Source organism: Talpa europaea, assembly GCF_964194135.1.
Source record: "Talpa europaea genome assembly, chromosome: 1".
Classification (NCBI taxonomy): Eukaryota; Metazoa; Chordata; class Mammalia; order Eulipotyphla; family Talpidae; genus Talpa; species Talpa europaea.
Window position 1 is genome coordinate 32,759,029 of NC_140073.1, and position 24,098 is coordinate 32,783,126.

Consider the following 24,098-nt stretch of genomic DNA (forward strand, 5'->3'; position numbering starts at 1 on the left):
AAACTAAATTTCCTTTAAGCAACTGCTTGTATTCTCTAACTCTTTAAATACTAAATCATTAAAATTCAAGCTGTTCTATGGCTGTGTATCTAAGACAAGGGCAAATTCTCTGATTAGATTCCAGAAAGGATCTCCATCCAGGTACAGCCCACTGCAGGGGCACAGAATTCCTGGTCCTCACCCTTTAGAGTCTTCTTATTTATCAGGGGCATTTCTACTTGTACTGTCATCACAGCTCTCATAGGGAGGCAGAGGCCAGAATGACTGTGCCATGGAGCCATTTAGGAAGTCAGCAAAGCTCTACAAACCATCTGTCTCCTTTCTTGTTCTCTCACTTGTTATCAGTGTAGACAACTAATAAGTAGGCAGAAAACTCAGGGTATTTGGATATATTTTTCCTATGTTATTACAGACCAGATGTCTTTTACCAACAAGAGGATATGAACAGAATCTGAAGTAGCTTTTTTGTAAATAAAACAAAATAATATTGAAACTTTATGCATCAAGTAGGCAAAAAAGAAACCAAAAATTTAAACAATAAACTAGGTATACAGGGCCTCCCCGGTGGCGCAGCAGTTGAGTGCTGGGCTGCGAGTCTGCCCACAGCCTCTGCAGCGCCGGTTCGATCCCCGGCCGCCGGGTGAGGGTCCCGCCTGGCGCGCAGACCTCTCCTGCCGCCCGCAGCTCCCCTCAGCAGTGTACTTTGGTCCTTCTGCCTGTTCTGCTCCCTGCTCTGGCTCTGGTGAATTCTCTCACCCTCCCGCGCTTCTGACTGTACCCAGTGCTTGTATGAATAAATAAATAAATAAATCTTTAAAAAAAAATAAACTAGGTATACACCTTAGCAATAAGAATGAATAAACTACATACAACAATATAGGTAAGACTTTATTACACAGTACAGACAACAGACACAAAAGAATATGAACTGTATTCAATTTATATGAAGTTCTAGACAATCAAAAACTAAGCTATGGTGATAGAAATTATCAGTAGTGCCAGAGTCTGGGTAGTGATTAAGAGGGACATACAGGAACTTTTTGGAGTGGTAGAAATATACTATATCTTCATTGGGGTGGTGATCACACAAATATATGCATTTATCAACTCATCAATCTTGACACTTAATATTTGTGCATATTATTGTATGCAAATTATATGCCAATAAAGTAGATCGTTAAGGAAATCTACTAAAAGTATAATAAGAATTTGTCAAAACCCTCTCCAGGTGGTGGCTTTAACAACTTTCTCAGAAATCAGTAGGTAAATAAATCAAAATGAAATTAATGATATGGAAGTTTAACTTGCAGAAGTATCATATTTGATTTTACAAACACATACACACTGAAGCTTCTATGTTCAACAAACCAGAAAAATATATACTTTTAAAATATCCAATGCAACATTAAATCTTTTAAAAGAACAAGTTTCTAAAAACAAAATTTGTCAAAATGATTCAAGAAAATGTGGATAATTTGAACAATATATTATAAATTAATAATATGACAGAAACTTTATCCCCAAAGGGTTTCAGGACCTAAGAATTATAAGAAGACATTTCATCAAACCATAATGAATGGATAATTTTTATTGCTTAAATGGTTCATGAGCATATAAACAGTGAAGACATTTTATTTTTTTAAATGGGACTATTAAAATCCTAGCAATAAAAAAGACAAAGACAGTCAAAAGACAGATATCCACACTGAGCTCCTAAATAAAAATAAAAATAGTGGCAAATTGAATAGAGCAGTATATTAAGACAAGTGGAATTTAATTAAAAAATGCAGGGATGGTGAGCAGAAAATAAGCACATATGAAGTAGTAAAAAGGTAACCCTAAAATTATAATAAAAAAGAATACCATTATGGAAATGAATTTAATTACAATTAAATTTAATTTTTTAAAGATTTATTTATGCATACAAGAACTGGGGTACAGGCCAGAGGTGTGGGGGGTGAGAGGATTCACCAGAGACAGAGTGGGGAACAGAACAGGCAGACTGACTGAAATACACTGCTGAGGGGAACTATGGGCAAGACAGGAGAGGTCTGCCTCGCCATGTGGGAATCTCCCTGGCCGGCCGGGAATCGAACTGGCACTGCAGATACTGCGGACAGCTCCACAGTGCTGCGCCACTGGGGAGGCCCCAGGATTAAATTTAATTTTATGCAGGTTAACTCGGAGTTCTGCCCAACATTCACAACTCTGACAATGATATTGAAACTAAATGAACCACCAAATTGCATAAACCACAAGGTTAAAAACAGAAACAAAAAAAAAATGCAAGGATGGTTCAACATTTTAAAATTATTACAATTATTTCAGTAATAAATGTATAAGGATATATATATATAGAGAGAGAGAGAGAGAGAGAGAGAGATTCAAATGGATATTCATCAGAGAAGACATATGAGTAATTAGTAAGTACATGAAAGAATGCTCAACATCATTAGTCATTAAGATAATGCAAATTAAAAACCATAAGATACTACTTCATACCCACTAGAGTGGCTGTAATTTAAAAGATAGGTAATATCAAGTGTTGGCAAAGGTATAAACTGGTAAAAAGATAACTGTTACAGCTACTTTAGAAAATCATTTGGCAGATTTTGAACAATATGTAATCCAGCAATCTTACTCCTAGGTAGCTATCCAAGAAAAATGAAGCCATATGTTCATAAAAAGACTTACAAGAGACAGTTCATAGTAGTAGTATTTATAACAGCCCCAAACTGGAATCACCATACATATCCATTGATTGATAAGTAGATAAACAAAATGTGGCAAATTCAAACAATGTACTACATTGCTTTATATTTAGCATATCCATACAATGGTATACAAAGAATTATTTCTTTATATTAATGACATGTAAAGGAACATGTAACTCAGTAATATAAAGGAACAGACTATAGTACATGCTAGGAATGTAATTATGCTCAGCAAAAGAAGTCAGACATAGAAAACTACATACTCTATGACGCCACTTATATGAAATGCCCAGAAAAAGCAAATCCAGAGAGATGAAAAGATTAGTAATTATGTGGCATTGGGGTAGGAATGAGATAGAGTACAAATGGGCCTGAGATAACTTTTTTTTCCTAAAAGTGTATTGTAGTAATGACTGCACAATTCTCTGAATGTATGAAAAATAACTGGATTGCACTATGGTACTTAAACTATACTTCAAAAAAGCTGTTAAAATCACATCAGGAAGGGACCTCCCTGGTGGCGCAAGGGTTGGGACGCAGCCTATGAAGCTATCCACAGCCACTGTAGCATGAGTTGATTTCCAGACAGCCAGGGAGCAACCCACATGGTGCAGCAGACCTCTCCTGGCTCACCCGATGCACCCCTCAGTAGAGTATTTCAGTCAATCTGACTGTTCTTTTCCCCACTCTGTCTCTGGCGAATCCGCTCACCCTCCCCCCCACAAACCTCTGGCCTGTGCCCCAGCTCTTGTGTGCATAAATAATCTTTAAAAAAAAAATCACATCAGGAAAATTTTGGAAACTTGCCTTACCAAATATATTTAATCAGTACTCTCTGAAAAACTATTTGATGTCAATGAAATTGGGGAAAAAGGGAAAGAAGCAACATACACATGATTTTAGCATGAAAAAAACACAAACAGTAATTCTTTTTGGTTATGGCTACCTAATAAATATTAACAACTTTAAGAAGAGCCCAGAGAAATAATAAAAACTACAATCTTTGAAGATAAGAGTATGATAAAAATGTTAAAACAACTGAAATCAGCTGACCTAACAAAAGAACAACTAGTTCAATCAGGGCCACTAAGTGTTGATAAAAACCAAATTAATCAGGTTTTAATCCATATTAGTTGTTCTATTTTTTTTTTACACAAAAAAAATCATTTGAAGCCTCTAAACTTACCCATATAGATAGGCGTCCCACATGTGGTCTGCAACATGGCTTCACTCCTACCATGCTTCTTCACGGCTAAGCCAAAATCAGTCACCTGGAAGAAATTCAAACAGAGTCAGGTGTTTCCCTGTCTCAGAGCTTCACTCATCCTGAAGGGAGGATTTTTCAGTACACTGTAAATGTATTTGATTTGGGGGTTTTGAGGCTAGAGGGGTTCTACTTGTATTAACAACTTTGCTCCACCCCCCGCTTCTTTTTGTGAAAAAGGAACTTGGTAAAGAGAAGTTTGGTTTCTGAAATCTTGAGCAAATGCCCATGATGTTGGATTGTTCATTCCTTCTAAATAAATTTAGAGGTACAATATAGGAAGTTGTATTTTCAAAGAAGACATTTGTTTTATTTTTCTGATAAAAGTCACTTAAAAAAATCTCTTTCTTGTTGATTTTGATTTTTACTTTATTATAATTAGTCTTTTTCCTGGTCCCTTATTTAGGTTTTCTACATTCCTGCTATGAGTGAGACCATCTGGTATTTTTCTTTTTCTTTCTGGCTTATTTCACTGAGCATGATCCCTTCTAGCTCCATCCGTGTTGCTGCAAATTGCATGTATTTATCTTTTTTGATTGCTGAGTAATATTCTGTTGTGTATATGTACCACCAGAGATACACTACAGGGAAGAGAGGAGGGAGTGGGATCAAAATAAAGGGTTGGGAATTATATGGAGACTATAATCAAGATGAAAATGCATATTGTGCAAAAATGAAAAATGATGTAAAAATATATAAAATTTAAAAAATAAAAAAATAATAAAAAATCTCTTTCACTGTAAAATAAATTTTTGTCTGAGTATGTTATTAATTTTTCTAATAACTTAAGCTATGATCCAATTTAAAGCACTGATAAAGATGAAAATCATTATTCTTGTCAGCACTCATTGAAATGCTCCATTGTATAATTATTTATACATCACTACTTATAGTAAATAGAATCTTTACTATTATTTCCTTTGTTTTTAGACTATCCCAATTAAAACAATTACCACACTATTAAAAACCATGTGAAATAAATTAACAGGAAAATGAAAACAGTATAACTACTAATACACTGGAGGCCTACTGCTGCAACTGCAGTCTTTCTGCTGAGTTCTAAATCTTGGTCATTAAACATTTGGTTATTAAATATTCAGCATGTGCCCTTGGTCTTGTCTCCCAAGTTGGAACAGCCTTGGGCTGAAAGCAGAAAAACAAGCACATTTATTGTCATGCAACCAAAAATAGGCTATTGGTTTATAGATACACACAGATTCCAGTGCCTTATAGAATAAGAAAATGTTTCTATCGACATTGATGTTGCTATTTAACTGAATAACCAGTTTCTCTAGGAGTTTTCAAAATTATCCTACTTAGAACATTATGATACATGTGTTTGGCCACAGAAAATCTACACAGATCTCAAATAAACACAATATTTCATGATTCAATTCAATTATTTGGAAAGCATTTATTCTTTCATTCACCAAAGATTAACTAAGCACATACTATATTTTAGGCATTACTCTATATACAACAGTGAATAATTCCTACCCTCATAGAGTTTGCAATGAAATTATTCAAGAACATTTACTTGGTTAAAAAATCATTGCTGTTAAACCTACTATATAGGGATTTAGCTTCAGTAACAGAGTAAGTTATTCACAAAAAACATTTTCTTCCTAAATTAACACATTCATATATTTTGAAAGCAGCCACTATTAAAGTGCTAAGTAATAAATAATGTATCCTATCATTTATTTAACATTAGGAAGCACTTAATTTGAATAAAATCTTCAAGAATAAACACTTGGCATATTAATTGTACTTAGGATATAAATATTAATACCCAGGAAAATTTTCAATGAGAAATAAAGACAGCATTAATTTAGTATCAAAAGCACAGCCAAGGTATGCTTTGCTCTAAATCTGTAACATATTTACATCAAATCACCAGGCATAATTTGGAAATTAATTAAAATTCAGAGCATCTGTGTGCTTGCTATTAACTAATGATTTAAAACTATGCAAACGCATATGTACTAAAAAAAATCAATAGTACCACTTAACTTGTAAAATTATTCTTGTCAGATAAAAGCTCTTTTATGAAATTTTCATTTTCTAAGTACAAGCCACATATTTTCTGGTTGCTCAAAAGCTACCAAAATATATCTACAAAGAGGATGCATTTTGCCACTTTGCTATCAAGCTATTTATAGGCAAATATTTATCACCATTCCTAATACCTTACCTTTATGTTTAAGTTCATTTCATTGTTAGCATCAATAAAGCTGCTTTTAACCAATATGTTTTCCAGTTTTAGGTCTCTATGTACTATACCTACCAAGAAAATAAAGAAAAACCAAATTAAATGAGTAAGGAAAAATAACTAGTGGGGACACAATTAGAACAAATAAATATATTTCAAAAATCAGTGCTCACTGTTGAAAAATTTGAGGGCCAAGTATAATTCTGCTGTTCCATTTCCTTATATGCAAATGCCTTTTCTTCCCATTTCTAACCTTAAGGAACCACTTTCTTTTCTGCCTAGTCTCTACCCATCCCCCTGTTGCCCAGTAAGCACTCTCCATAACAAGTGGCCTGGGGAGTATGGAAGAGGAACTTGTCCAGGGTAGGTGTTCCCAGATAGGAAGGAGACAACTGCAGTTATAAGCCCAGTTAGGTTTCCCATATAGCTAGATAGTCAAATGGAGGATTGTTTCTTTATTTCTATGCATCTGCTAATACCAATAAAACATTTAACACATTGCAATTTGGCTACATGTATACGAATTGTACTTATTTCAGTATGATGTTCCACAATGTCAGCACACACTTTCCCTACTCTCTATACATTACATTAAAAAAACAAAGCCCCTTTGGACACAAAATTTCCAGTTGAACATGTCAGATCTCAGGTAGGAATTTCCTATCTATGCAAATAGTCATGTATCAAATACTTCCTTTGAAAATAATTGATTCTGTTCATAGCTACAGTAATCATTTCTCTAGACTTAAAAAGTTTAATATATAATTGTTGGGAAAATGTAGCTGAATGAACCCTGAACAGGTAATTATATCTAACCATTTCTAGTTCCCTCACATTCTCAGGTTTTGTTTTTAGAATTTTTATTGTTTCTATTATCTCCTTTGATTATCTCTTCTTACATATGTACCACACAGCTCTAATTAATATATCTTTATGACATATTTTGATCCTTGGCAGGGCATGTCCCCCTGTTGCCTCCATTGTTTTCTTTGTTGTTCTCTCCTGATTCAAATAATCTTATTAAGTATCATGAAAAGTTCCATTAAGATTTTGTTTTGAGGGCCTCCCCGGTGGCGCAGCAGTTGAGCGCTGGGTTGCGAAGCTGCCCGAAGCCTCTGCGGTGCCGGTTCGATCCCTGGCTGCTCCCCGGCCACCAGAGGAGGGTCCCACATGGCGCACAGACCTCTCCTGCCGCCCGCTGCTCCCCTCAGCAGTGTACTTCGGTTCTTCTGCCTGCTCTGCTCCCTGCTCTGGCTCTGGTGAATTCTCTCACCCTCCCACGCTTCTGACTGTACCCAGTGCTTGTATAAATAAATAAATAAATCTTTAAAAAAAAGATTTTGTTTTGAATTATACTGAATTTATAGCATAGTGTGAGAGAACTGACATTAGTATAATACTAAGCTTTTGGTTTTCTGCCCTTGCAAAAATTGTTGTCCTCTCAAGTTTTGTTTCCTCTGTGAATTTTTTTGACTTTCCAAATTAAAAAAAAAATGTTATGCTCCTTGCATTTTATATGGCTCTCCATTAGAGAAATTATCGTACTGAATTATAAATTGTTTTCTGTACTCACTCTCCCACCAGTCTCCTCTTTTGATCTTATAACTCTGGCATCAACCATAGTGCAGCAGGTTCTCATCCTAACTCTGCTAACCTAACCACATGTGGGTCTGCTAGACTCAAGCGGATGCTAGACTTAAGTGGTCTGTTCAGCCACCATTATGGTTACCTGCCGTTCTGCATTCCTATACAAAGGTCAGAACTGTCCAGTCACAGTCATATGAGCCAAACCTTACAAGGTGCCTTTCATATCAATCAAGAGCAGAAAGCTTGATCACTCTGGAAAGGGTATGCATCAAGAGGTATGACCGGGAACACCCGGGACAGATGCATAAACTTACTCCTGACTCATACATCCTGAGATGTGACTGGGAACACCTGGGGGGCTGAGGACCGATGTATGACAAGGGACCCCAGAAGCTCATCAGTAGAATGCCTTGTTGATAAGATTAGGACCATGGCCAGGGGTCTGGGGTCTAGTTTCCATGACAACACCTGGTCATCAAGCTGATAACATGGTCAGCAGACTCGTGTCCCCCAAGCCCTAGATAATATTCCTGAGTTTCACCCATCCTTTTCTCCTTGTCCTCCTAATGCACATAGCTGATGCTCTATAATTGTGCTATCAATAAAAATGGCCAGGATCTTGCTCTCAGCAGCATCCTGCCTTGTGCAGCACACTCCATGATTCCCGTGTCTTTGTCACTGTGGTGATGCCCAATGCAACAACCACGTCCCTCTCTCTACCTCTCTGGAACAAGGTTTTTTTCTCATCTGTAAAATGAAAAGCTTCTGAAGTAACAAGTAAGTGAAACTAACCTTAAAAAAAAAGGAGGAACACAAAAGTAGCAGCAGTAACATCAAATAACAGTAAAGCAATTAGGATAATTAGGATACTTTTCAAATATGGATTTTAATGTAGTGAAACTATTTTTGCTTGATGCTACAATGGTGGATACATGGCATTATATATTCATTAAAAACTATGGAATGTGAACTACCAAGAATGAAACCTAATGTAAACTGTGCATTTTGGGTGATGATGATGTGTCAGTGTAGGTTTATCAGCTGTAACAAAGGTACCACACTCCTGGCGGATACTGATAATGAAGGAGGCCATGTATGTATGGGGGCAGGAAAACATGGGAAATCTCTGTATCATCTGTTTGCTTTTGATGTGAACCTAAAACTGCCCTAAAAGTTAAATCTAAAAAAAAACAATGCCTAGAATACATAGAGTTTAAATATCAATGTTTTAAAAAACTTCCCTTTTATAATTGTCTACTTTTTGATATTTGCTGCTTTTAAAACTGTTAAATAGAAATGTTCTTAACTTTATCCTTGTCCATGTACAATGTAATTTTATATACTTGCCATGTTTTAAATTAAAACACAATCTATAACTAAAGTTATGAAGGAATATTTTTAATTTTTAAAAGATGAAATCTTATATTAATAGGCATTATTTCTGTAACTCTGAGTCCTGAATACAATTACTCATAAGCAAAGGTGACATATGTATTCATGGAGTTAATGAGCTAAACTGAATGATCTTCTTACCATTATGGTGAAGATATGCTATAGCTGATGCAAGACTTTGAATGATCCACCTTGTCTCATTCTCTGAGAAATGCTCTTTCCTAGCCAGAATTTCTTTGAGTTCTCCATCCTCACAAAGTTCCATCACAAGGTACATTTTCTGAAATTATTTGAAGAAAGAGCTAGTTATATAGTTGGGCAGCTTCAAAATGTTATATATTACATCATACATGGTACGATTATAATCATCAATCTATTCATTCCAAAATGTTTGTTATTTATCACCTACAAGAAACTGCTGAGAATACTGTAGGAATGGTCTTTACCCTCAAGGAACTCACAGTATAATTATTATAATAACATATGTTAAGTGCTGTAGAAAAGGTATGCCCCAAAAGCTCTGAGGTTACAGAGGGGAGCCTCTGCCTAACACGCTCATTGAGAGGAGATATTCAAGGGAGGTCTAGATGCCTGAAGAGGGATTCACAGGTAGGGAATGTAGGCAAAAACAGGCTGAACACAAGCAGTGGTATTAAAAGAACAAATATCTCAGTATTGGGAGTTTGGTACGGCAGAGAAGGATGGAGTGGTATGAGGTATGGGCTAGAAAGAAGAGGTTGGTACCATGTTGTAAAGTGTCTTGGATATTATGCAAAGGAGTTTATATTTCATGGAAGATTTTTATGATGCTGTCTGGAGTGTGGGGAAATGTTTGTGCTATTTTCAACAATGAATTTCAAAATGAACATCCTAACCATAACATAGAGCAGGACTCAGCAAGCCTTTTCTGTAAGGCCAGATCCAGAATATTTTTGGCATTGCAGGTCATACAGTCTTATTCACAACTTTGCTGTCATAGCATGAAAGCAGCCATAAACAATACAATAAAGCTTTATTTTTGAACTTTGAAATTTTACTTTCATATAATTTTCACATATCATATTACTCTGTTAAATTTTTTCAAACATTAAAAAATGTAATATATTTAGAGCTTATGGTGCAGAATGAAGACAATAAGGGGAAAAAGACAATGATGTGAAAAATACCTAGAAGGAAGGAACAGTGGGCTTAGTAACTAATTGGGTATGTGTGATAAAAAGCCATGGATGAATTATCTCTTCCATATTTGCTGTTTCTGTTGGTAAATATTAGGATCATTTCAGGTATTCCCAACAGATCATTTATTCAGTAAAAAAGATTCAAAGTCTACTAAAATGGAAGTCTTTTTCATCACAATTGCTATTTAGACACAGACTACCTTCCATATCTCTATTCTATCCTCTGACACTAGATTTTTGCTGTTGTTTTTAAGATTTGGGGTTATACCCAAATTCCCAAAAATAGACGACTGGATCAAGAAGATGTGGTACACATACACAATGGAATATTACTCAGTAATCAAAAAAGATAAAGTCATGCAATTTGCAGCAATATGGATGGAGCTGAAGGGATCATGCTCAGCAAAATAAGCCAGAAAGAAAAAGAAAAATAGCGGATGGTCTCACTCATAGCAGGAATCTAGAAAACCTATATAAGGGACCAGGAAAAAACTTAATTATGATAAAGTAAAAATCAAAATCAACAAGCAACTATAAACAAGAGACACACTGCAGGGGAGGGAGGCGGGAGTAGGATCAAAACAAGGTGGGTGGGAATTGTATGGGCACTATAACCAAGATGAAAGTGCATACATTGTGCAAAAATGAAAAATGATGTAAATATATAAAATAAAAAAGATTTTGGGTTATATTCTATGTCCACTACTAATGCAACTTCTATGTTCAGTTAAAAAGCATAAAAACAGGAAGAGAAGCTAATATCCTTTCCTCCTGTAGTCAAAATTCTGATTCACTAAACCTCAGGATGCTTTAGAATTTCAAAAATAACTAGAGAATTGTGTAGTCTAAAACATGAATAAGCTTTTGAGCTGGGCCATGTTTTTTTTCCCTGATAGCACTGTAGGGATCACTGGTACATGAAATGATAAGTAATCTTTTTGGAAGGGAAAGTTTGATTAATAGTCCTTCCAATTTGGTATCAATTTTAAATATCGAAGGTTAACAAATTAGTATCAAAGTTTTAAAAATTATTTTTATAATTATTAAAAATAATTGTGTAGACCTAGAGAATATTTCAACTAGAAACTATAACATGGTCAGATTGGATAATGAGTACTAATCACCAATCAGGTAGCAATTTCCAGTAATACTTAAGATGGCTTCAGTGGCAGTCTAGGCATTTGTGTGAATTGGAAAGGGGCTCGGGGGAAGGCAGGTCTGATCTGTGTGAGTCAAGGGCAAGTAATACATGAAAACAGACAATCACAGAAAATGGCTTCCTTTGTCTTTAGACTATTTTAGATAAAGGTCCCTACCAGTACCTAAGATGGAGTAACACAGACTACACTTACCCTTCCTCCTGAAACAACTCCAGAAACGGACAAATTAAATAAACCAACTTTCAGACATTTGACATCAGACAGGATAGGATAATGGTCTCCAAGAGAGGAAAAGCACATGAAGCAAGCCCCCTGGTTATCCTAGTTTACTGTCTGGAGAGAGTTTTCATTTTACAGATGAGGAAACTAAGGTATAGAGTGGCTGAATAACCTGTCACTAGTCTCTAATGACTCTAGTCACTAGAGTCAGGGTTCAAATGCACAAATCCTCTACTCTGTAGGCCACATGCCCAACCACTACATATACTGCATTCAAGCAGAGAAACACCCAAGCCCACAGTCATTAAACAATCTAGAGACAGAATGGCAAATAACTCAGACTTAAGAACAACTTCAAATGAAGATTACATTTAAAGAGCAGAATGAGATCACCTAGGGGAAAAAAAAAAAAAAACACGTTAAACATGTTGGTAAAGACCCAGCTGACAAAATGTCTCCTACATAGTGCCAAATACACCCATGCAGACTTTACCATGAAGTTAATGTTGTGAAAGCATGACAACATTCCAAGAAATTCAAATGGAGAAACCAAGGACCAAAGCAAAAGCAAAACCACCTCTCAGGAAGTCCTAATCACATTTGGTGTATATAAAGTAGTATCAGTTTTAAACATTTGTTTTCAACATGCCACCCAGAAATATCACTAACACAGCAATTTAATCATCAGATACTTAATTACACAATCAATAATAAAAGTCCTGCAGAATGCTCTTGTCAATCTCTAATGACAGACCCATGCCAAGGACATGAGCAACGGTGCCCCCCAAGGGATTACTTCAGAAGGGAATGATGTTCATTTTGTAAGAGAACAACTTTCAAAATGCAGACCCTGACAGAGCCTTACCCTCGGTGTCTCAAACACTTGTTCCAGGTGTATGATGTGTTCATGTTTCACACATTTCAGGATGCTCACCTCCCGTTCCAGTAACTTCACAGCAGAGCGCCCAGCCTTAAGTAATGATGAAAGAGATATTGCCTATGAATGTTATTATTACATAGATTAATATAAGTTATTTTACATTTTCTCTACATTTTTCTGAAAAGTTTCTTTTTCAAAAAGATACAAGCAATGGTTACTGTAAGATTAAATCACACACCTACTGTCCTTTGTCCAATTTTAAATTTATATAATCTGACCTCAAACCACAGCAGTTTCTTGCACTGTTTCTACATATTAGCTACAACATAGTCTCCAGCCCCTCACAAAATTGTTTCAATTTTAATGTTTTTGGTATTTCCTTCAAAATCATGTTGTTTTTTGATGTCAGCATAATGAAAAAAAAAAAAGTCTACTTTCCAGGTCCAGCAATTGGAAAAGACAAAATACTTTTTTTTGTTTTTTGGTTATATTTATATATAGCAAAAGAAGTAAAAGGAAGCCTTACATGTAAAGCCTTAACCATACCAGACAGTAAAAAATAAAGGCAGGAACATCCTAGGGAGCACAAAGCTTTAATTAGGGTAAATAACTGGTAAATAACTGGTTATAATATCATCTAAGAAATTCTAGGACTTTCTCCATCTACACCACCACTACCCACCTGCCCAATTATCACCCCTATTGAAATTTAAATTACCATCACTATTTAAGGTTAAGCATTGTCCTTTTCCATATATAAATATGCTTGAAGAGATAACAAAGGTCTTATCCTTCTCTCCTTTGCCCCACTTCCCCCAACCCTTACGTGGAGGAGAGTACATGGAAAGGGATGGATCACAAGGCAGACTTCATCTAGTTCAAATTTTACATGGGGTCATCCTTGCTTCCAATTATCTTTATCCTTCAGCCATTACCATTTCAACAACCTACCCACTTATTATGTCCCACAACAGGATGAAAGTCACATTTTAATGTGACTAGCGTCAAGAGAATCTGGGTCAAGAGAAAAATAGTGACTTTGAGGAGTGAATTCCTCTCAAGACCAGATATGGAAAGTTACCACAACTTCTACTATGGGTCTCATTCCTAATCCTACCTCCCTCCCCAGATGGCTTGATCTGTATATAATATAGAATATGCTCTTCATCATATATTAGCCATATAATTTTATTTTACCATCTTAGTGTCCTATAAACAGCATCAATATAATATGTGTGTACATGATTATGAATTCCTAAAGTAGCAAGCAGGTTTCTTGACTATATAACCCTAAAACCTAGCCCCTAACCATACCTGACATCAAAGGGGCAAAGGAAATAAAATCCCATGCAGAACTATCGTTTTAAAATTCTAAAGTTTTCTAGAAAGTCTCTGGATCTCCCTTTATGAAGATTCATATGTTATTTTTATTAAATTTTATGGAGAAATGTTTGTTTCAAAGAGTACATAAAACCTATTTCATTTTGTAAATCTAATATTTATCATCATAAATTCAAGGGAAAAACACCACAATGTGGTAGAAGACTATGGGGCCTTGTTGGGTGTGATGTGGTGATGTGCACCTAAGAATGTATGATCCCATGCCTCTGAATCATACACAGTATGTAAACCAACATTACCTGAATTAAAAAAATAATAATGTTGTCTTTTGTTTTTTTTTCCTTAGGCACAACTTTCCCTAAATGCTAATGAATGATTAGGTATAAAGCCTGAGGATTAAGACTCTCCATTAAAAAGAAGTCTAGTCACTCCCCAAGGAAAAATCCAGTGAGGAATGCAGTGGACACAAGCAAACAGGATAATAGTGAGGGATAAGTGGTCAAACTGAAAGAGCAGGTGGGAGACATAATGGGAGCATTAACTAGCAACAAAGAAAAAGGGAATCAGAAGATAGGAGAAATGTGTCTTAGACCCGCATGAGGAGAGAGCACCCGGACTTATTTCTACCTGAGATATCACTACCCACAGCCTTACAGCTACACATACTGATACCAAGGCCTTACCTTCAATTCACTGAGGTGAACTCCACCTATATCGGGGTGTATATTGGTTATGTTAGTTAATCCTTTCATTTGCTTTTTCCATAAATACTTGAGTTCAAGAACTGATCCCTCCCTAGAAGGCTAGAGAAATGACCACACTCCTCCAAGGGAACAGGCCAGGCTTTTGCCCCCAGTGTTAGGGGAAGCTGTGTTACTGTAGAAAACTGCACCACCTACCCGAGCTGCGCTCACACCTTGTCTCAGTGTGATGTGCTAATATGCCTCACCTTCTCTTTGTTCACTTTTTTAATTGCCCACTTAGTTCCTGTTTCCTTGTCTGTAGCTTCAATGACCATTCCAAAGCTCCCTTGTCCCAATATTCTTCCAAAGGTATAGATATCCTGAATAAAAAATAAGAGTTATTTTTCTCTGCCATTCATCAGTATTAAAAATATTGATGGGGGAATCCTAATGTTAACCCAGTTAAAATAATAAATTATCAAAAAATAAATAAAACTTAACAACAAAATAAAAACAAAAATAAATGAACACATAATGCTAAAATAGCTACCCAAGGGAAGCTTCCATTCCAGGGTAAAGTCATATAGAAGACACTACATATTTACTTTAATGTTAATAAAGCCTTAATTTACAAAAAAAAAAGTTTTGATGAATGTTTATTAAATGTCCTTTGGAGGAGAGGCATAAAAATCCTAATTGGGAATGTGGGAAAGCTCAAAAATATAAACATTTACAATACAAACTATTAATAAAATATCTTCATAAGAAAAAGGAGAAATGGCGTGTCAATACTTGTGTGTGTGTTCAAAGTACATTCAGCCCCAAAATTATCCCAAGTCTCAGGGTTGTACTATAATATCAATACATATCAACCACTGAACTGCTTTCTTGTTTACCAAGTTTCCACAACTTAAAATACGGAAAACTTTTTTCTACTATAAAGAAAAAGACAAAATAGGATAAGGCATATGCATAAAATGAAGAAAAGGGAATAAAATGCTAAAATTGGTTATATCTGACTCATGGGTTTTATTTTCTTCACCTTTTTATTTTCCTAATTTTTCACAACATATTTTATTTTTATAAAAACTCTTATGGCTAAATATAAAACTCAGTGAATTTTTTTAATATAGGCCTTGTATTTAAAGGGACAGATTTAAACTTCTCAAGTCAGAATCTCTCAGGTAGTTTTACTGATCATTCCAAATAAATTCCTAAATAACTCTTGAAACAATTTTTAAAGTTTTTAACATTAATTATTCTTCTTGTAGCTGTTTTTATGATTCCTTTAATCTAATGTTAAAGGAACACATTTCAATTCTAAAACGGTAATATTTAATTTGTATTTGTATGTAATAATTAAATCCCTGAGAAAAATAGTATTTCTATTCATCCAACCACAGGCTAGAAAAAAATGAAGGTGTCCATGAAGGAATTTGGTCTCAAGTAAGTGAACAGCCAGACCATCTCAGTCTATCTATTCTTCTGTCTACTCTTGAAGAGGTCTCCACAAAGACTCCACAATTGCCTGCAGCAACAGGCAAGACCCAGAGACCAAATTGTTCTCATTTTCTCTAATAAAAATGTGCCCACTGCTCCCCTCAGCAGTGTATTTCAGTAGATATGCCTGTTCTGCTCCCCACTCTCTCTGGTGAAGCCTCTCACCCCCTGTACCTCTGGCTTATACCCTAGTTCTTGTATGCATAAATAAATAAATCTTTTTTAAAAAATGTGCTATATTTTAATTAAAGTACTTTTGGTCCTCTATGAACAGAAAAAAGTAGTCTGCATTTTCTTTAGTGAAGAATCTGACATACTTGAAAATGATAAAATCCTTTTCTTTCCCTTCTTTAGAGACTTATTTTTAAGTCATTTTTGCATGCACCATTAAGTTAAAAAAAAAACTGAAAGTTTCTACAAGTTTTGGAATGCTTTCTACATACCCAAATAGCAGCTGCATCATCCAGCCTTACATGAGGAACTTTTCCATCTGTCACACTGCCCCGACTCCACTGTTGTTGAGGTGCTTTTCTCTCTACAATTGAAATTCTGGAGGGCTTGTACCGAAAAGGAATAAATTTAACTTTTAAAATAACTTTTAATTTATTGGCAAAGTAAAGACCCTAATTTAGACAATCTGACAAATCTTTAATGTGTGCCATATTAGGTCCTGTATCATTCATTAGTCTACTAGGCCAAAAGAAATCTGAAGAAGTCACTCAATCTAATCTCCTGAATCCAGGGATGCTTACAAGATAACTTGAATCCGAGCAAGTTTATGTGATAACCTGCAGATACAGCAAAATATTTCTTTTCCCCAGCATCATCCCTAGTGTCCCTCTGTTCCTTTCCCTCACTGCTCTGAGGTGAGAGAAAAAGCCTTCAGGATATTTACTGATGCCCACGGGTTTGGGAAATTGTTTCATGTTATTGAATTGTCAGCTGTGTAGATGTCCAGGATTTGTTTTACTGTTTTGACTTACTTTGCTGCACATAATTCTCTAAAATTCTTTATTTTGTTGAAAATTGCTGCATTTCATCCTTCCCGATGGTTATATCGTACTCCATGGTATGGTGATACCACACCTCTTAATCGTCCACTGACAGGCATTCAGGATGCACCCATGTGCTAGCTATTGTAAATATGTTGCTATGAACATTATGTAACATCTGCGTTTTTGTGTTGATGCTTTCATAGACTTTGACTAGATGCCCAAGGGTGGGATTGTTGGGTTGGATGGTAATTCATTTAAGGTAAATCCTGACTGCTTTCCCTAACAGTTGCACCAGTTTACATTCCCATCAACACTGTAATGGGGTTCCTTTTTCTCTATATCCTCCCCAGCACTTGAGGGTCATTTTAATATGCCATTCTCATAGATATGAGATGGTATCTCATTGTAGTTTTAATCAACATCTCTCTTATTGGAAGCAACGGTGAAAAAATTTTAATATCTCCTTTGTCTTTCTTGACTTTAGAGAACTCTATTCATTCTGTTGCCCATTTATTAATTGGGTTGTTTCTTTGTTGTTGAATAGAATGAGCTTTTTAAATATATTTCAGATATTAATTCCTTATCATTTATATGTTGTGTCAATATTTCCTCCCATTAATTAGGGTGTCAATTTATCTTATAATTTCTTTCTCTCTATAGACTTTTTTTTACTTGCAGTAACCTCAATTGCCTATTTTTGTTGCTGATTGCCCTGCCATAGATTTGAATCACCAAATACATATTTACTGTTGATATCATGGAACATTTCACCAATGTTTTCTTCTATGTGTTTTACTGTTGCAGATCTTATATCTAAATCTTTAATCCATTTGGGTTTATTTTATGTATGGGATTAGTGAGTAATCCAACTTCATTCTTTCACGTGCAACTTTCTAATTTACCCGGCACCATTTATAAAAACTGTCTTTTCCCTATTTTATGACAATAGCTGCTTTATCATAGATTAGGTATTAGTATGTACATAGATTTATTTCTGAGCTTTAAAGTTTGTTCCATTGATCCATGTATGTATTTTTGACCCAAAGTCATATTGTTTTTAATACTATTGCTTTGTAGTTAAGTTTGAAATCAGGTAACAAGATATCTCTATTTTCCTCCTTTTTTCTTAAGGTTGCATTTGCAATTTAAGGCCTTTTGTAGTTCCATATAAATTTCAATATTTTTTGTTGTTATTCAAAAAATATTGCTGCAATTTGAGTGGGGATTATATTAAATTTGTATAAAGTTTAGGCAGAATAGTCATTTTAATTACATTGATTCTCACCATCCATAAGCATGGGATATTCTTCATTTCCTTATGTCACTAAGACCTTTAGCACCATCTTATAGTTCCCATTATATAGGTCTTTTACTTCCTTAGTGAGGTTGAGTCCAAGGTATGTAATTCTTTTTGAAGTAAATATGTATGGAGTTATATTCTTAACTTCTTTTGCTCCTTGTTCATTGTATATATAAAAAAAAACTATGGATTTTAGTATGTTGATTTTATAACCTTTTTACTGTATTCATTGTTTCTAATAACTTCAAGATTTTCTACATATTTCATATCATCTGTCAATAGTGATAGTTTCACTTCTCTTTTGACTTGTATTTTGTTTATTTCCTGTGTTTGTCTCATAATTCTGGCCAAAGCCACTAGTACCAGTCAAACATAAGTGTTGAGAACAGACAAACTTGTCCTGTGCCCAATATTAAAGGGAAAGTTTCCAGGTTTTTACCCTTGAGTATGATAGTGGCTATTCATTTGTGATGTATGCCCTTGATAATGCTGAGGGAGGATCCTTCTATTCCCATCTTGTTTAGTGTTTTTTTTTAAGACTTATTTTATTTTATTTATTTATACAAACAATGGGTACAGTCAGAAGCGCAGGAGGGTGAGAGAATTCACCAGAGCCAGAGCAGGGAGCAGAGCAGGCAGAAGGACTGAAGTACACTGCTGAGGGGAGCAGCGGGCGGCAGGAGAGGTCTGCGCGCCACGTGGGACCCTCCTCTGGTGGCCGGGGAGCAGCTAGGGATCGAACCAGCGCTGCAGAGGTTGCGGGCAGCTTCGCAACCCAGCGCTCAATCGCTGCGCCACCGGGGAGGCCCTTGTTTAGTGTTTTTATCTTAAATGGGTGCCAAGACCTATTAAATGATTTCTTTGCATCTACATGATTTTTATCTTTATTTTCACTGATATATTATTTACAGACATTAAACCATCCTTGCATCCCTGGGATGAATCCCACTTGATTGTGGTGTATAATCCTTGTGATATACTGTTGAATTCAATTTGCTAATATTTTGTTGAAGGTTTTGCAACAATGTTCATCAGGAGTATTGGTCTATATATATATATATTTTTTTTTGTGCTATATACATCTGGTTTTGATATTAAGATAATATTGGCACTGTAAAATGTATTAGGGAGCATTCCTTCATGTATTTTTAAAACCAATTCGAGCAAGGGACCTCCCCAGTAGTACAGGGTTAAAGTCTAAATGCTATCAAGCTATCGCCAGCCACAGCAGGCATGAGTTTGATCCCCTGCCAGGAAGCTAACCCACATGATGCAGCAGACCTTACCTCCCCACTCTGTCTCTGATGAATCCTCTCACGACCCCCCCACCACCTCTGGCCTATACCCAGTTCTTGTATGCATAAATAAATAAATATAAAGCGAAAAAAAAAAAAAAAAACTTGAGCAAGATGGGCTTGATCTTAGAGGGCTTGATAAAATTCATTTGTAAAGCTACATGGTCCTGGCCTCTTTTTTTTGAAGATGTTTTGATTACTGCTTTAATTTCCATACTTGTAATAACTTTTTTCAATTCATCTATTTCTACTTGGGTTGGTATTGGTAGACTATATTGTTCTAGAAAGTTGTCCATTTCCTCAAATTTATTGAATTTTTGATACATAGTTGTTCATAGTACTCACTTATAACTTTTTGTATTATTGTGCTATCTGTGGTGATTTTTCATTTGTGATCTATTAATGTTTCTCTCTTCCTTGGCTAGCATAGCTTGAAGTTTATCTATTTTATCTTCTCAAAGAACCAGCTCTTAGTTCCATTGATTTTTTTTTTTTGTATAGTCTTTTTGATCCCTATTTCATTTACTTGTCCTCTTATTATTCCCCTCCTTCAATTAACTTTGGGTCTTATTCACTTATCTTTTCAAGTTGCATTAGGTGTAGATTTCTTTATTTGTGATTTTTCTTGCTTCTAATGTGGGCCTGTATTGCATTTATCTCCACCCCCCCCCCTTAGACCACTTTTGCCACAACGCATAGATTCTGGTACTTGTATCATCATTTTCATTAGTCTCAAGGTATTTTTTAATATCTGCTTTGATTTTATTTTTTTATCCAAGTGCTATTAAGCAGCATGCTGTTTAGTATCCATGTGTTCACAGTTTTTCCTGTTTTTATTCCTGATAGTTGCTTTCTAATTGTATGACATTATGGTCAGAAAAAGCTATAGGTATAATTTCTATCTCTGTAGTTTTATTGAAAATTGACACATGTCCCAAGATATAGTCTATTTTTTAAATAGACCATATACTGGGGAGAGGGGGCGGGAAATGTGTATTCAGAGGTATTTGGGTGACATTTTTCTATAGATGTGTGTTAGACATTGTTTCCAGCTCTCCATTTAAAGCAATTCCTTCCTGGGCTCCCTGGTGGCGCAGGCGGTTGAGTGCAGCACTGTGAAGCTGTCTGCAGCCTCTGCAGTGCGGGTTTGATCCTGGCCAGCCAGGGAGATTCCCACATGGCTCCGCAGAACTCCCCTGTCTCACCCGCTGCTCCCCTCAGCAGTGAATTTCAGTCAGTCTGCCTGTTCTGTTCCCCTCTCTGTCTCTGGTGAATCCTCTCACCCTCCCGCACATCTGGCCTGTACCCTGGTCCTTGTATAAATAAATAAATCTTAAAAAAAAAAGCAATTTATTCCTTTTTTATGCTTGTTTTGTTGATATGTTCATTAAGGTATTAAAGAGCCCTAGTCGTATGTGTTATTACCAATATCTTTCTTTAGTTCCATTATTATTTTATGTTTTTTGGTGCTCCATTATTTGGTGTGTATTTATTTGAGTATTATTTCTTCTTGCTGTATAAGACCCTTACTAATAATATATTGTCTGTCTCCATGTTTTACAAAATTTCTTAATTGGAAGTCTATTTTATCAGATATAAGTATAATTATTCCTATTTTTTTTTCCTTTTTTTTGGTTGTCATTTGCTGGAACTGTCTTCAAATCTTTAATTTTCAAGTATATGCTTGTTTTTGTTGACAAGGTGAGTTTGGTATAAACAGCAGAAGACTAGACTTCACTTTGAAATCCATTCATCTGAATCTGACTTTTCTTAAATTTCCTACTCTCTGTCTTCAAACTTATACTATATCAACTACAATATTCCATACTGCATCTTTTCTATAAAGGCGAATAAACTCGAGCCAGGCCAACTAGGTAGTCCATCATAGATCACAATTAATGCAAGTCAATTTTGTAAAGTATATTTGATATCCCTTCTAGATAACCAGGGATTATCTTAAATAATAAGCACCCTATAATCACAACCATAAGTCCCAGATGAAGAAAATAACACAAAAAATCAGGTCTAATTCATTTTAAAAATCAATTCACTTAAAAAATAAAAAGAAAGGGCCTCCCCTCGTTAAGCACTGGGTTGTGAGGCTGCCCGCAGCCTCTGCAGCGCCAGTTCAATCCCCGGCCACTGGCGAGGGTCCCACAAAAAAAAAAAAAAAAAGGAAGATGCTGGAATAACACTGCACATTATTCATGAATCTGGGAAATAATGAGGGCAGTGGGTGGAAATATCATAAAAAATTGAGAAGTTTTCTCATCTTCATGTAAGAGAGAAATGTTACTTGAAGAGTTAAGAAGGCAATGAATTATCTGACAAGGACTCATGGATATGGATGAAGTTAAGGATAGGATTAGGGAATAGGTTGTCAACTTGTGTTGGGATATAGAACCTTTGATGCTTACCAGGTCTGTTCCAGATGCACTATCTTTGTTGTTTTTCCTCTCTGGTGAAAGCATAAAATCTGCACTAACAATGCTTGATGTTTGTGACATTTCCACTACTGAAGTTGGACAGAGCCTTGTTTTACTGGAACATATACGAAGTACATCTTCCTGAGAATTAGCTGAACAGTCAGTGCATTTTCTGGAACTTTCATCAAAGTCATTATTAGCCATTTGCTCAACTCTGCAACAAAAAAAAAAACTTGAAAGAAAAATGTTTCCACTGTTTAAGGAGAGAATCAGATCAAAACAGATAAGGTAAGCTGGTGGTGAAAACTGTAACTTCCAATTGGTGAAGTCCTTAGGTTAATGATGCACTATATTTATAGTCATACATGAGAGCTGCAGAAAGAAAAGAAATCACTATTTAGAAAATTCTATCTTATTCTATCAGCCTGCTAAAAACCAGAGAAAAACTAGCAACTAGTACCAAAGGCATCCTGCCTATACACTAAAAGTTACTACTTACAACAAAATTAGGAGATACGTCTAAAAACCATGGGTTCTGACCTTTCAAAACTAAATTCTCAAGTTTCATGTATTTCACTTACTTAACAATCAAAAGAATAATCCTCTGAACCATAAAGTCACTGAAAAGTATGATCTAAGGAATTTAGGGCACAAGTATCGATTTTTTAAAATAAAGTTGGGTCGAATAATGTTAGAGCATTTTGCCTAGATATTTGCTAAGTTCTATAAAACTTTTATTTTCATTATACAGATCTCTATGTATAGAATGTGTGAGTATGCATGCATATGTGTGTGTGTACTTGGTCACAGTATAAAATGCATTTCTTAATGTGGATTGTGGTTTTAAAAAAGGCTTTAAAATGCTGTTGTGAAAATGCATTACTGTGGGTAGTATAAAACATAAATTACTTTGGTTTCAAAATTTAAACTTTAATTTACTTATTACTAGAGAAAATTCATATTATACACTTCATAAAATAGCAGGTAATTTGATTTTTATAAAGCTACCTGCTTCTAACATGTTCAAAGGCAGTATTAGAAGTATCCTATTTTTTACATTTAAATAGCAAAAATAAGAACTAACAGGTGCTATTTTCCCCTAACTATAGAATAGGTATTCTACCTAACTGAAGTTAATAGCAGCTGTATGGTTGTAAGCTGGAAAGATCTGAGTTAAGGAAGGAGGAAGGAATGTGTTCTGCAGTACACAGAAGAGAACTGAGAAACTTCCAGAGATAATTGGAAGTATAGTAGTATGGCTTTGCGCCATGCTATTCTGGATATCATTTAAAAGTGTGTTTTTCTAGTCACAAATGGATATGACTGGGGATATAGGGATTATACCTTAGTCCTTTTAACAGAAATTAACTTGACTATTATTGGAAGTTCACAATCTTTAAGAAATATTTATCTAGTTTTATTTGTCTAAGACTGGTTTTCTGATCAGAAATGAGTGCTTTTTAAAATACTTATCTATTGTAGTTATCACATCTTTCCTTATTGGATCTTTTGATATGCCATATTAAAATTTTTCCCAATATTAAAGCATTCTTGTATTTATAATATGAACCCTATATGACTATGATAGATGATTTCTTTAATGTGCTGAAAATTTGACACACTTGTTGATTTTTACAGTTATATTCATAAATTAAACTGGTCTATAATTCTTCTTTTCTGCTATCTTTGTCAAGTTTTTGATACAAGATTCTGGCTAGTTTAATAAAGTAAATTGGGTATCTTTCCATTTCTCAATGCTTTGTAGCAATTCTCATAGTATGAGAAGCTATAGGAAAATCTCCTAGAACCTTAACATTTAAGGAAGATATTGCTAGTAATTTATCCAATATTTATTCCCCTATTCTTCCTTACTAGCAGAATTCTGATCTTGTGTGGGGCAGCAATGTGTTCATTAAAATCCCCCATTTTGATTCCACAACCTACTGAAGATA

The 24,098-nt window shown here is 35.3% G+C and overlaps 1 protein-coding gene across 1 annotated transcript in view; it reads right to left on the minus strand.

Annotated features, from left to right (window-relative positions):
• The window catches only part of STK33 (serine/threonine kinase 33), a gene marked incomplete at its 3' end in the record, with an annotated part of 61,434 nt that extends 38,960 nt beyond the window's left edge, over positions 1-22,474 (minus strand). Inside the window, exons 1-7 of the mRNA XM_084238219.1 lie at positions 22,138-22,474; positions 16,574-16,687; positions 14,897-15,010; positions 12,592-12,696; positions 9,311-9,449; positions 6,173-6,261; positions 3,901-3,985 (exon numbers count right to left, since the gene is read on the minus strand). Coding sequence (XP_084094345.1) covers positions 3,901-3,985; positions 6,173-6,261; positions 9,311-9,449; positions 12,592-12,696; positions 14,897-15,010; positions 16,574-16,687; positions 22,138-22,350 — 859 coding nt within the window. The 5' untranslated portion in view covers positions 22,351-22,474. The remainder of the gene's footprint in view (positions 1-3,900; positions 3,986-6,172; positions 6,262-9,310; positions 9,450-12,591; positions 12,697-14,896; positions 15,011-16,573; positions 16,688-22,137) is intronic.
• Positions 22,475-24,098: the final 1,624 nt, after the last annotated feature.